This window comes from Buceros rhinoceros, unplaced genomic scaffold, assembly GCF_000710305.1.
Source record: "Buceros rhinoceros silvestris isolate BGI_N320 unplaced genomic scaffold, ASM71030v1 scaffold13769, whole genome shotgun sequence".
Classification (NCBI taxonomy): domain Eukaryota; kingdom Metazoa; phylum Chordata; class Aves; order Bucerotiformes; family Bucerotidae; genus Buceros; species Buceros rhinoceros.
In genome coordinates, this window is record NW_010432358.1 from 1,467 (window position 1) to 12,693 (window position 11,227).

Consider the following 11,227-nt stretch of genomic DNA (forward strand, 5'->3'; position numbering starts at 1 on the left):
TCAGGAATAAATCAAGTTTCAGTGACTGAGGTGAATCCGCATCTGAAGCGAGTGTCCTATCTCATGAGTCAGCAAGGTTGAGTGTTTATACAGTTGGAGAAGTTTTGTTACATGTCTGACCGTTGGCTGAACATCCGTGGACTTACTTCTGAGAAGGATACTGAAGATATATCTGAACTGTGGCACAGAAAAAGAAGAAGGTTTCCAAGATCTTCCCGTTCATTTTCCCAGTGTGCTTTTTTCCTCCTTCTTTTAAAAATTCAAGTTCTCATTCACATTAGCTTATTTTTTTTTAACCATCAGGAGACACATATTTCATTTGAAAGAATTGCTGTGTGTTTACTGCTCGTTAATGCTTTGATTACTTTTGGAGACAAGTTAGTCTCTTGATACGTGCTGCTACCCATGATTCCTCCTCACAAGAACTGTATTTGTTTTGGTTGTGTTGTGATACAGTAGGCAGAAGTGTCTTCTTCCAGTTAAAATTAACTTTTGTCATCTAGGCACGGAAGGTCCTGGTGTCAGTATCTCGGAGGAGCGACAGAGTCCGGCTGAGAGCAGTGGCGTAACCATCATCTATAATCCTTATGCTTCCCTTTCTATTGAACAGCAAAGACAAAGGCTGCCTGTTTTTAAGGTACAGAAACTCTTCTGGGTGTGTTACATCTGTTGCGTGATGCCAGGCTCTTACGTCTTTTTGTGAAAGAGTGGTATAGAATCACTCTACCTTATAAAATAATAATTTTATGACCTCGCTCTCTTTATTTTGTTGGAATTGATTGTCCTGTTTGTCAGCTGTTACTGTCAGTTTTATAGATTTGTTTTAGATTTATGTTATTTACTCTATGATATGCATGTGATTGATTGATAGATTTTAAAGAACTGTTTAGCTTTGGCAGTAAACTCAATGTAAAACGAATTTACTGTGTCTGCTAGAAGTGTAAATATTGTCAGTTTAAGTATTTTCTTATTTTTGCACACATCTGGTAGTGATATTTAAATGTCACGTTCTCTTTCAGCTAAGAAATCACATACTTTATCTAGTGGAGAACTATCAAACTCTGGTGATTGTTGGGGAAACCGGTTGTGGGAAATCAACGCAGATTCCACAAGTAAGTGTCTGTTTAACTTGGTACAGTCAAGTGTTTCCTCAGGGGACTTTACGTGAAAAGTTAAACCAGCACCCCAGGACTGCATGGTGAGAGTGGAGTTCGCCTGTACTGGTGTGTGTGGCCAGGAAGGAGAGAAATGTCAGGAGAGAATAGCAGGAGCTGGTGTATCTGTGATATAAAACCTTCTTCACTACGGAAAGGACCATAGATAACAAATAAATTTATGCTCGTACAAATAGTAGTCGCTGTGCTGCAGTAGGTGTTTATTACTCTGCCATAATCATGTTTAAAATTTTGTTGAGAATATGTTTTTGAGAAGGAAAAAAGGGACATTTTTCTCACCAGCTTTCCCTTGGAGATTTGGGGAATATTGTATTTTCTGTGGTTTTGTTAAAGTTTCTCTTTTGTGTCAGAAATGAAAAAAGCCTGAAAATGTTTCAAAGGTAGTTCTTGATTTTACCTTTAAAAGTTGCAGACTAATGATGGATGTCATTCATTTCATTGTGAACACAGGATTTGTGCTGGTTAGCTTTTTTTCTCAAAGGGCTTATAAAATAAAGAAGAGACAAAATAATGAAGTAGTTCAGAAATACTTGAGACCCAAAGAACTGCTCTTAGATGCTTTCTGAGAGCTTTTGTGCTTAGGAAGCAGCTGTTGTGCTGTTTAACGGCTACGTTAGTAATGCTCAGAATCTCTAGGTGTTTGCCTAAGGTCCTGCAACAGTTAGTGTCAGGACCAGGAAAAAGCCCTCAGCGCAGAGAACAGACGCCCCGCTGTAACCCCAGCCTGACCGCTTTGTTTCTTGTCCTCCACGTCTGTCTGCAGTACCTGGCAGAAGCTGGCTGGACGGCCGAAGGAAGAGTTGTTGCAGTGACACAGCCTCGTCGGGTTGCTGCTGTTTCAGTGAGTTTCTCCATGTCCAAACGTTCCCAGTTTGTGGTCGTTATAACCTCCAGTTTGTAAGCAGGGTTTGCTGAACAGCAGAAATCACAACTGCTTGAGCTCCTGAGTGCGCAGACATTTCTGCTTATCTTCCTCACAGAACTGCTGAAGCTCTGCGCTGAATTCAACCTGATTAGTGGGTCTTGCCAAAGATTCCAAGTCCAGCAGTGCAGCTGTAGAAGCTTTGAAGCGAAATTGAGTGCTGTCAGCAGAACTGTGTGCGGAAGATGGGGCTGAGCAGGGCTGAGCTGTGATTGACTCTGCCCTTGAACTGTGCTGTGTGACCTTAACTTCTTTCTCAAAGTAAAGTCGTGGTGTAAACCTGTGTGCAATAACAGAGCCAGTGGAAAAAAGAGGAGGATCTGTACCTCCTCCTAGCAACTCATACCTGTTTTTTTAAGAATCTTTTTTTCTGTGCTGCTTTTTTTTGTTATTGTGGTTTTGATTATTTTATTTTATTTCCCCTTGTAAGAGTGTTGGGGAAAAGAAGAAACAATTGTATTGTGGGAAATCTTTTCATATGCACAGTATGTCTGGGAGAGCATAACGTCAACTAGATGTACTACAAGAGGAAGAGGAAGGAGATACTGAGGGCAACAACTGGTACTCCCTGGTTACAGCCTGCGCAGAAAGCGTCCAGCACTCCTTGTCTTTATAACCGCTGCCAAACCTTGGACTGCGGTTTCTGCGGCAGGATCCTTTTTGTACAGAAAACTGAAGTGCTGTTTGATAACCCTCATTTTTTTTGTTCTTTGTAATTTATTCATCTGTACCTGCAAGAAATTGGCTTATGCCTCTGTGAAATTGCAGCAGACTGAGGAGCTGCACGACTTTCTCTTGCACTCACCCCGTGTTCTTTGACCAGATCCGGCGTGGTTAAGGAGTCAGTCCCTAGCAGTGAGCTGCCTCTTGTGCTTTAGGCAGGCTGCCTGCAGTGGCCTCCCTTTTCTCCTTCGCAGGGCATCCAGCTGACAGCGCATGGTTCTACAGGAGATGTTGTGTATGCTGCAATGATTTCTCAGGACAAACTTACTGCTCGTTTCTCTTTGATGTCTTATCACATTATTTATAAGCCTATAATAAAAAGGTGACTCAAGTAGGGCTTGGTATAGAGACATGGTAGGATTTTCCTTTGAGTTTGTTTTTGCAAACTGCCTGGGCCGTATGGCTGCTGCAGGGGGATGCAGGATATAGTTGATGATTTATTGCTTTGTCTTGCACTGAAAGTGATCTTTTATTTTAATCGGTGTGCTCTTCTACTTTTCCCATCTTAGAGTATGGGGGTTGTCAAAAGTAAAGAAAGGTAGTTGCAGAGTTTAGAAATCCCCGAAATTCATGGAGATGGCCCAGACTGACAGTTATCCTGAATGCTTGGGCCGAAAGGGGTGGAGTGGTAAGATTCCAAGTGAAATCATGAATTCCCTGCCTGTCAGTATGGTTTAGATTGTCACTGAAGTAGCTGAAAGTAGCTTCCCCTTGGAATTCTGCTAGGACTAATGTATGTATTGTGGAGACCTTTTGTGTCTTTAGCTATTAAATGTCTTTTGCAGTTTGCTGAAACCATGGCCTGATAATACCTAATATTCTGTAGATTGTTATCTAAAGGAGCTATTGGCTGAAAACTGGTCCAGGGTAGGACTGTTCCAAAAATTGATGCTGCTTTTAAATATTCTGCCGGTTCTCTGTCTGTTTTCAGCATAGAAGATTCTGTATTGTGAAAAGTACAGGTAGCATCTTTATTTAGGGGAAAAAAAAAGTCTGAGTAAGTTCAGGGACAGATCAGCTTAACTGATAACTTTTTCTGCATGCCATTACCTGAACTCTTTGCTTTTCACATGCCAGCTGTCAGTGGTCCTTCCCCAGCGCTGTGCCTGGTTGAGTGGTTGCCTTTGTAGGTCTGTCAGAGTACTTATTCCAGAAAGGCACCTCTGTAGCTTTCCTGAGCTGAGGGAGTGCAAAACAGATTTAACTTGCACTAAAATATTTTAAAAATATTAACCACTTGTCTGTTCAGTATAAGCTGTTATGTCAAACAGAATTTTGTGCCTGAACAAGAACAATTAATTCTTTGGAAGCTTTGTTCCTGTTTTGATGCTAATTCTCTGTGGCCACAATAATGATGCAATGAAGACGTGTGCCGTGAGCTGTCTGTTGTTTGTAACAACCTCTTCTCGCAGGTTGCAGGCCGAGTTGCTGATGAACGAGGTGCAGTGTTGGGGCATGAAGTTGGCTATTGTATTCGGTTTGATGACTGCACGGATCCCCAGGCTACAAGAATTAAGGTGAAACATGATCAGGATGTGGTTACTCTGAAAGGGTTAGCTGAAACTCCTCGAGTACTTGTGTAAAATCAATGAGAACCTGGTGATGCCTAGTAAAAAGTAGAGAGCATTTCAGTTTTCCAGGTGTGCTTCAAATAGCCGTGGCTGTCCAAACCTCAGTGAAACAACTGCGTGTTCGTTCTGCTGGTCTGGCAGCCACCATTTTAGAACAAAAGGAGATTTTCAAGGTAGGTCTGGCCGGATGCTGGCACAGTGCTAGTGTGACAGGGTACGTCACTCAAAGTCACGGTGGAAGGCTGCAGTGAATCACAGCTGAAGTATCCTCACCACCCGAAAATAGAGCTTGATTAAAAGCACAGCTAAAACCTAAGATGAGGAGGCTGAGCGTGATTTGGTGGGGATTCAGTAGCAAGCTGTGCAGCTGCTCCTTAGCGCTGTGTGCAGTATTAATGGTGCTTGTGTTGGTACAGACCAGAGTTTCCTTTGGTTGTGCTGGAATAGCAACGATGATGAATGAGACAATTTACTTCTTGATTATTTTTTTTTTTCCTGAGGCTAGTAGCTCTTTTAAAGTGAAAGAAGTAGAGATGTTTGTTCATTAAATGCAGCTGGAATATTTTTTTGGGGTTTTCTTGAGAGTGATGATTAAACATTTGGAGTTGGGAATTTGGAGGTTTTTACCTTGCACACCAGTTCTTGCCTAGTTCAAGGCCATAGCTAGACTCCCAGGTCAAACTGCTGTTTGATGGCTACATAGAGCTGGAGGGTTTTCACTGACGTTTTCCTTTGCATTCACTTTTAGTTTCTCACTGATGGCATGCTGGTGAGGGAGATGATGGCTGATCCCTTGTTAACAAGATATAGGTAAGGGAACATGGAATGAACTCTTGCTAAAGTGTAATCTGATAAACACTGCGTATTTTTAGATCAGTTTGTGGTTATCATAAATTAAATACCAAAAGCTGTGAAAATTATATTACAAGTTTGATGTCTTTATGCTGTAAAGGCTGTTAGAACATCGGTTTATTGGATTTTATTATTGGAACACCAAACTCAGCAGGATTTGGTACTGCGGTTTTGGAACAAAAGCTGAATGGGCCTCACAGAGTCAGAATTTTTTCATTTACTGGTTTTAAATTAATTTTTTCTTTCTGACGCTAATAAAAAAAAACCACAATAAACACAAACACAGGCTATTCTGATATCCAGAAAACCTGTGCAGTACAGTAAAGCTAGACCTTATTTCTTTTACCCCTTTCCCAAAGCCTGCCTGAATAAAGAACAGTGATACATGGCGATATCTGCACTTTGCTCCCTACGTTGTTGTGGCACTTTTAGCTTCCACAGTTTTCTAAGCAGATTTAAGCAGTAATACTGCAACAGCAGATTTCAAATAATGCTGTTTCTAGAAGACAGGAAGGCACTGACTCTAGTGTCAATCAAACCTTTCCTTTCTGCTTTATTCGCAGTGTCCTCATGCTGGATGAAGCCCATGAGAGGACTCTTTATACAGATATTGCCATTGGCTTACTAAAAAAGGTTAATGTTTTTAATGTTCTCTGTAACCATTTTCATCTTCATCCTTTTTGTTAAACCTCTGATCCTGATGGCTCATGAGTTAACCCATTTGAGAGAGGGGGATTTCTCATTCCTCATTTATCCTACAACCTATTGTACATACCCAGCTATTTACTCTAGTCATCTGACACTCAGGAGTCTCTGTTTCCTCCCCCGATGCTGAAATACCTCCTTAGGTGACGTTAGCAAAAAGAGTCTTCATTCTGCTGCTGCTGATCATGTGAAGTGATCTGAGAGGGGGTTGTTGTTGATTTGCAATCTTCTAAAGCTCTGATGCTCACCGGAAATTAGGAGTAAGCTGTAATGATTACGGACTGAATGCCCTTGAAATGAATATATCAGATTGCAAACAGTCATCAGGTCATTGGATCTGATGCTTCAGTTCATCCCCTGTCTTGTAGTTTTGCAGCATTTTTGAAGAAAAAGTTATTGGTAATCTGGGTGCTTGCAAACTTGGTTCTAGCCTTGTATCTCAGAAAACAGTTTTTACTCTGGATGTTTTTGGTCTCTGTCCTAGGTGCAGAAGAAGCGTGGGGATCTCCGACTGATTGTGGCTTCAGCCACCTTGGATGCAGAGGTATAGCTCACAGGTTTGCTTTGAGATGAAGTGACCTTGAGGTGGCAGCTCCACTTCTATTTATGTACAGCTTATCCTCTCTGCTGCTCTGCTTCTCGGGAGGCATTGCTGGGTGACAGAGAGAGGAAAGAGCGCAGGGAAAAATCTGCTCTACTTAGGTTGCTGTGTTTGGTTGTCGTTTTTTGGAAGTAAATTTCGATGCAGATCTGCTTTTCAGATATGGGTGCTTCTTTTCCTCTTTTGGGCATTAATATATAAAAAGATGTTCTCTTGGCTTCATCCAGTCTAGTAAGAGCTGTTGCTTTAGCTGTGTTTTGCTGATAGCAATAATTTGAGGCAACCTAAGTGGCCTGTGGAAACTTAGGTAACTTCCTAAAAATGTCATTAATTTAGTTTTGAGTAGGCACAGAAGGAACGCTCTCCTCGATCAGAGCAGTGTTTCATCCAGCCCAGTGCTCTGCTGGTCGCAGCAGCAATGGGAGATGCTGCTCAGGGAGAAGGTGTGAGCCTGTCCACCTGCTGTGGGTCTGTTCTCGTTGAGCTGCCTCGGCACCACAGTGGTTGTAACAGAGAAAACAGACAGTTCCTGCCTGCTGTTTCCTTCTAGTATGTATCTGTGGACCTGCTGTTGGTTCATTTGTCTTTATATCTGCGTGATGAGGCTGCAAGTCTCCAGGACATCACGTGAGAGCAGTTTTCAGTTTGCCATCAGCTACATAATGAAATACTTTTACCTGTTTTCTTTTAACCCTGCTAGTTTTATCTAGTTTCATCCTCTAGTTCTAGTAGTGCGAGATTTGGTTTCTTCAAAAAACATTACAGTACTCTGCCTTTGCAGAACTTTAACTACCAGAATTCCAACATTTCAAATATTTTACAGTTAATGTCAAAGCAAGTTAATAGGAGCAAAGTGATTAGTGTGACTGTATGAACATTTGTTTAAATACAGAAAGCTTATGGTGTCTCTATAATGGTCATAAAAGTTGGGATGGATTATTTGGGTTCTTAAGGTTCAGTCTTTTGCTGTTCCATGTTGAAAATACTGGCAATACATCTACATTTGTGAATGTCTCTCACAGCACGTAAATCAAAACTTTACACAGATCAGCCCAACTCTGCTTTTGCAAAGTGACATCTGGGTGTTCAGTAAAAGCTGCAAGTTTTAATCAGATGAAATATGCAAGACTTACCCAGAACCTTTAGAACCTAAGTTCTTCTTGGCTTCCACTTTGCTACTTATAGATCCAATAAAAAGTTTATATATCTGCTTTTTCCAAGTGTATCAGGTGATCTCATTAATTTTATTACCTCTTTTCCATCTTTGCTTCCCAAAGTAATGAATGTGCAAGACAGTGTGTTTGTGCTAAGTGCCTGAACCCCGAGTGGAGAGCAACAAAATCAAACTTTAACATTTTTAAATTGATGCTGTCAAATTTATGAAGAAAACATCCAAGTCATTTAGCTTCTTCATGTCTTTAGTTTTCTCCCTCAATTCTTTGAAGTATCAAACTGAAAGTGTTTATTTTATCTTAATGCAGAAATTCAGGGATTTCTTCAATCAAAACGATACTGGTGACCCCAGCAAAGATACCAGTGTGATCCTTACTGTGGAGGGGAGAACATTTCCAGTGGACATCTTCTACATCCAGAGGTGTGTGCCTGTTTGGTCCTGTCAGTGGTGATTGGGAGAGTGTGGTGTCGTTTTGTCTAGTCAGAGCTCAGAAATTCCCAGACCAATGATGATGAGGAGGAACATTCAGTTTGGGAAATGTTTGGGTACTGTTTTTAAGCTTACAGTAGAGTAAAGGAAACAAGTGAAGTGCTGAAGGCTGATTCCCAAGGACTCAGCATGAACTGGATGGGGTACGGGTGATGTGCGCTGTCCAAACACCAGCTCTTTGTCTGTTCCTTACAAAGCGAGGAGTCTGTACTGTTTTGCTACTGTCTCTGCTCTTTTCTGTCCCCATAGTCCTGTTCCAGACTACATAAAATCAACTGTGGAAACGGCAATGAAAATTCACCAGATGGAGAGCGATGGGGATATACTGGCATTTTTAACTGGCCAGGTACAGACATAAGCATTAGTTTTTGCTTTACAGTGCTGTTCTGTGGGCTTTGTGAAGCCACCTCAGCCTCCTGCTTTCCTTAGCTGTGCCTACTGTAATCTCATGAAAGATGCAAACAATTCTGCATTGATGGGAGCAGAATTAGACCAGTCCCAAAGACTTGTAGAAAATACATGGCCTGTGTTTATTGAAAATAGTAATGGATGGATGATAGTTTTTCTCATTTAATGCTATATGCTTTCAGCTTTGTTAGTAAGTAGAACCTGGTGGGGGTTTGTGGTGCTACTCACACCTAGGAAGCTGTTGAATTGGCAGTGAGTCGTCACTAATAGTTAAGGCAAATGGAATTTACGTTTGTTAGGCTTTGCATCTGAAGCCTTTGACAGAAAAACAAATTGCTGTGAGATGAAAATTTACTAGTCTCTTGTGCTCTATTTATGCCTGTCAGCTCGCTTTGCAGCTGGGAAGAGTAAACAGGAGGTAGCTTATTTTTCCAGTGAGGAGCTACCTTGAAGAGCTTCAATAACATCCTGAATATTTCCACAGGAAGTTCTTCATCCCCATTATTGATTTAACTTTGAAAGCCTGAACTGGGTATCTGACAAGGCGATGGCTGAACATGTTGTTATCTGTGTTTGAGTGAGATGCCGCAGTTGATCGCTGAGATTAAATGTGGAACTGAGCAATAGGTGTTAATGCTGTTCCCGTATCATGCCTGATCAAGACCCACAGCATTCTGCTCTGTCAAAATAGATTCACCTCCCATTTTGCTCTCACAAGTGGAGACACGTGGGCAGACTTGCTACCTCCTGAACTGTGTTCAGTCCCTTGAGATTTTTTTCTCATGTATTTGTGACTGTCTCAAATAACAATGAACATATTTACGTATTTATTATGAATAGCAATTTACTTAAGAATATTACAACTGAGGGAGCTAGTCAAAAGATGCTGGAGTTTGAACAATTAAAATGATATTGGGATTATTTTGGTGCATTTTTCTTACATAGGTGACAACCATGTGATGTTAAAGTGACAACTCTGTTGTTCTGTCCCCTCTGTCTTGCTCTGGCTTTAGGAGGAAGTGGAGACTGTGGTTTCTATGCTCATAGAACAGGCTCGGGCCCTTGCTCGCACTGGGATGAAAAAGCACCTCCGTGTTCTCCCCATGTACGCTGGGCTGCCTTCTCCTGAGCAGATGAAGGTGTTTGAGAGGGTTTCTCGCAGTGTCAGGAAGGTAAGGCTGTGGCGTTCATCTCACTTTCTACCATCCTGAAGGGTGTTGGCATTACACAGATTGTGTGTATCAGGTTTGCACCGTGAGACTATTGCAGACACTTCCCAAGGGAAACTTTCTGCATCTCCTAACCCTGCTGGGCAGTTTTCAGATTGAACCAAAACCACAGACACATCAGTTCTAACTCTTCTGTCCACCTCATCAACTTCTCAGTTAAGAGTCTTTGTACAGCCTTGTATTTGTCTACATGCTGTCACAGCTCCTTACATTCTGAAGTCCTCTACTTTTACCTGGGTTTATTTCTTTTGGTGGTCTAAATGTTCATGGCTGTTTTCCACCAGTAATGGAAAAATCAGTGACAGAGTGGTTAAGTGCTGTATTTTCACCTAAGAAACAAGTTTAAACTTGCTTGGTTTTAGTAGAAAAAAGCTTTGTTTTGACTTCTGCAAATCTTGTTCAGATATTTAACATGCCAGACCTCTTCAACTGGTCACTACTAGTGCTTTCCACTTAGGTAGAGCCTGTTTGGGGCTGAGAGAAGCTGACAGAATTACACGGGGGTGGCTTGTAACAATTCTTGTGCCTGCTGGAGTCTAACGAGTGAAATTCTGATATTGGAGAACATCGAGTATAAATACTGCTTTTCTCTCCAGGGTATGACATTTGTCAATTAACTTTCCAGATTTACTTTCTAAGTTTTCGGTGAAATAAGGATTAAATTTCCCTCTGATGTCTGGGAACAATTTTTTTTTGATATTTTAGGCCATGTGTATAAACATCTCTCTGCAGGAATACTGAATGTGGAACGCATCATCGGCTCCCTTCCCCTGCCCCAGTCCAGTATTACAAGTAACAGTTCAATATAACTGCAAAGCAGAAAGAACATGTTCTTAGTTCTCTACATAAGCATATTTGATTTACGGTCAGTTGATGTTTTTCTCTGCAAACACTGCAAACGGTTTTCTCTGCAAACACTGCCAAGTTCTGCTACTTTTATGAAGAGAGAATGAATTTGAATAAGAAAGTGACCGTCAGTCTGTAAAAACCGGGTTTATTTCAAGCTGACAAGCTCTTTCTGCCGCATGTGCTGTATCCTTTTGTACTCTGGAGTGTGCTGACTGGAACTGTCATACCTGAGATCTTTCAGGTAGCTTTTGTTGGAGTCCTTGTGCACTGACATTGGGGCTCGATAGTGTGACTGAGACTGGGGATCTCACAGTGTCCTCATTGTGTCCGTATCCGTAGGTGATAGTAGCCACCAACGTTGCCGAGACTTCCATCACAATTCATGGAATTGCATTCGTAATTGACTGTGGTTTTGTGAAGCTTCGGGCCTATAACCCCAAAACAGCCATCGAATGCCTTGTGGTGGTGCCGGTGTCTAAAGCTTCGGCTAATCAGAGAGCAGGGCGTGCAGGACGGAACAGCCCTGGGA

The 11,227-nt window shown here is 41.6% G+C and overlaps 1 protein-coding gene across 1 annotated transcript in view; it reads left to right on the forward strand.

Annotated features, from left to right (window-relative positions):
* Positions 1–503: 503 nt before the first annotated feature.
* Positions 504–11,227, forward strand: part of DHX35 (DEAH (Asp-Glu-Ala-His) box polypeptide 35) — a gene marked incomplete at its 5' end in the record, with an annotated part of 27,448 nt that continues 16,724 nt past the window's right edge. The window contains 11 exons of the mRNA XM_010143761.1: positions 504–637; positions 1,020–1,112; positions 1,939–2,016; positions 4,233–4,337; positions 5,140–5,201; positions 5,807–5,876; positions 6,433–6,492; positions 8,031–8,143; positions 8,462–8,558; positions 9,634–9,792; positions 11,038–11,215. Of these exons, the coding sequence (XP_010142063.1) occupies positions 504–637; positions 1,020–1,112; positions 1,939–2,016; positions 4,233–4,337; positions 5,140–5,201; positions 5,807–5,876; positions 6,433–6,492; positions 8,031–8,143; positions 8,462–8,558; positions 9,634–9,792; positions 11,038–11,215 (1,149 nt within the window). The remainder of the gene's footprint in view (positions 638–1,019; positions 1,113–1,938; positions 2,017–4,232; positions 4,338–5,139; positions 5,202–5,806; positions 5,877–6,432; positions 6,493–8,030; positions 8,144–8,461; positions 8,559–9,633; positions 9,793–11,037; positions 11,216–11,227) is intronic.